At 36.4% G+C, this 1,544-nt stretch overlaps 1 protein-coding gene across 3 annotated transcripts in view; it reads right to left on the bottom strand.

The window, feature by feature from the left end:
• The window catches only part of Slc15a2 (solute carrier family 15 (oligopeptide transporter), member 2), a 33,948-nt gene that overhangs the window by 7,562 nt on the left and 24,842 nt on the right, over positions 1 to 1,544 (bottom strand). For all 3 annotated transcript variants that reach the window (XM_013515100.1, XM_013515099.1, XM_005386496.2), the window contains one exon: positions 939 to 1,035. In XM_013515100.1, coding sequence (XP_013370554.1) covers positions 939 to 1,035 — 97 coding nt within the window. The remainder of the gene's footprint in view (positions 1 to 938; positions 1,036 to 1,544) is intronic.

Here is a 1,544-nt window from a genome sequence, read left to right as displayed (position 1 = left end):
TTTTGTAAGGAATCTCCACACTGATTTGCATGGTGGTTGTACCAGTCTACACTCCCACCAACAGTGGAGAATCATTCCTTTTTCTGAACAACCCTGCCAGCATTTGTTATTGGTTGACTTTTTGATTATAGCCATTCTTTCTGGAGTGAGATGGACTCTCAGTGCTGTTTTAATTTGAATTTCTCAAATGACTAATGATGTTGAACATTCATTTATTTATTTATTTGCTGTTTGTATTTCTTCATCTGAGAAGTGTGTATTCATCTCAGATGCCCACTTTTGGATTGAGTCTTTGAATTTTGGGGGTCTGATTTTTTTAATTCAAGGTGATGAAACATGTTCCAAAATTGCACAACTATGTAAATATATTAATAACTATTGACTATGTATTCTTGCATGTTATTTCTCTATGCATAGTATATACATCTCAACATATATTGAATATACTAATATATTTAAAACCTTTGTATGATTTAATTGGCTGAATTACATGGCATATGGATTATATCTCAATAAACCTACTACAAAAATAATCACAAGGATCAAGCCAATTAAATTCACTAACCAGGGAAATATATAAAATTTTATAGATTGAGCTCTCATCACATTTCTAGAAATGTTCCTTCTTCTTATCCACTCTTTATCTTTTAATAGGAAACTCCGAGCCAGCCAAAAAGACATAAATAATTTTGTGTAGTAATCTTTGGTTTCTTAGAGTTACAATCAGACTGGAACAAGCTATGTGATCACATCGTGATGGCTCAAGACAAATTGTGTCTCCCATTCCCCAGTACTCTTTGCCTGCTGCTGATGGCTATCTCCTTTCAGACCCCTTGTAGAGAGGGTGGGCTTTCTAAAGTCATTGTAGTAACCTATTACCTTACACTAGAAATAAGTCCCAATCCTGTCTTGCTACAGAGTCCTTGTCCTTTACTTACATTAGTAATAACAAGCAGATAGGATGCACCAAAGTCTAGTAGACCCAGATTCAGAGAAAAGTCCTTGTCTTCTGTTTTACAAGGCACTGCAGAATACCTGGGACAGAATGGGTTTAGGTTAGAATAAGCAGCACAGCTTACAAAATACTCCTGTCTCGGTGGGGGAGGGGGACTCAAGAATGATCTCAGCTGTACTGGTGGTGAGGAAAGCAAGGCAGCCACCATTTCTCTTTGAAGAGAAATGTTTTTAGGAATAAACTACTTTTATGCTAGGTTTTGCTTGGATCTGAGCTCTTTATTGCCTGTCAGGTGTTTGTTGCTGCTATTGTTTGCTATTTTTATTATAAACCTGAATAAAGAAGGCACAAATCACTTTCTTTTGTAGACTTCAGGCCCAGGTGAGATTTTCTTATGCAAATCTTATGACTTAATGGAACAGTATAATGCAGTATATTCTAAGTAATAAAGTACCACTGGAGGTACCAAAGAGTAGGAGCCAGAACCCATAATAAACTGTAGAACCTCACAAAGGTAGACCATCTTAACTACCCAGGATGGCTATCCCACTTATTGTGATGCACCAGAATTTCCATATATATGGAAATA

The sequence above is a fragment of the Chinchilla lanigera genome, unplaced genomic scaffold, assembly GCF_000276665.1.
Source record: "Chinchilla lanigera isolate Chin_1 unplaced genomic scaffold, ChiLan1.0 scaffold00026, whole genome shotgun sequence".
In the NCBI taxonomy this organism is placed as follows: domain Eukaryota; kingdom Metazoa; phylum Chordata; class Mammalia; order Rodentia; family Chinchillidae; genus Chinchilla; species Chinchilla lanigera.
Note: the sequence above shows the minus strand (reverse complement) of the source record. Positions and strands in the feature narration are given on the sequence as shown.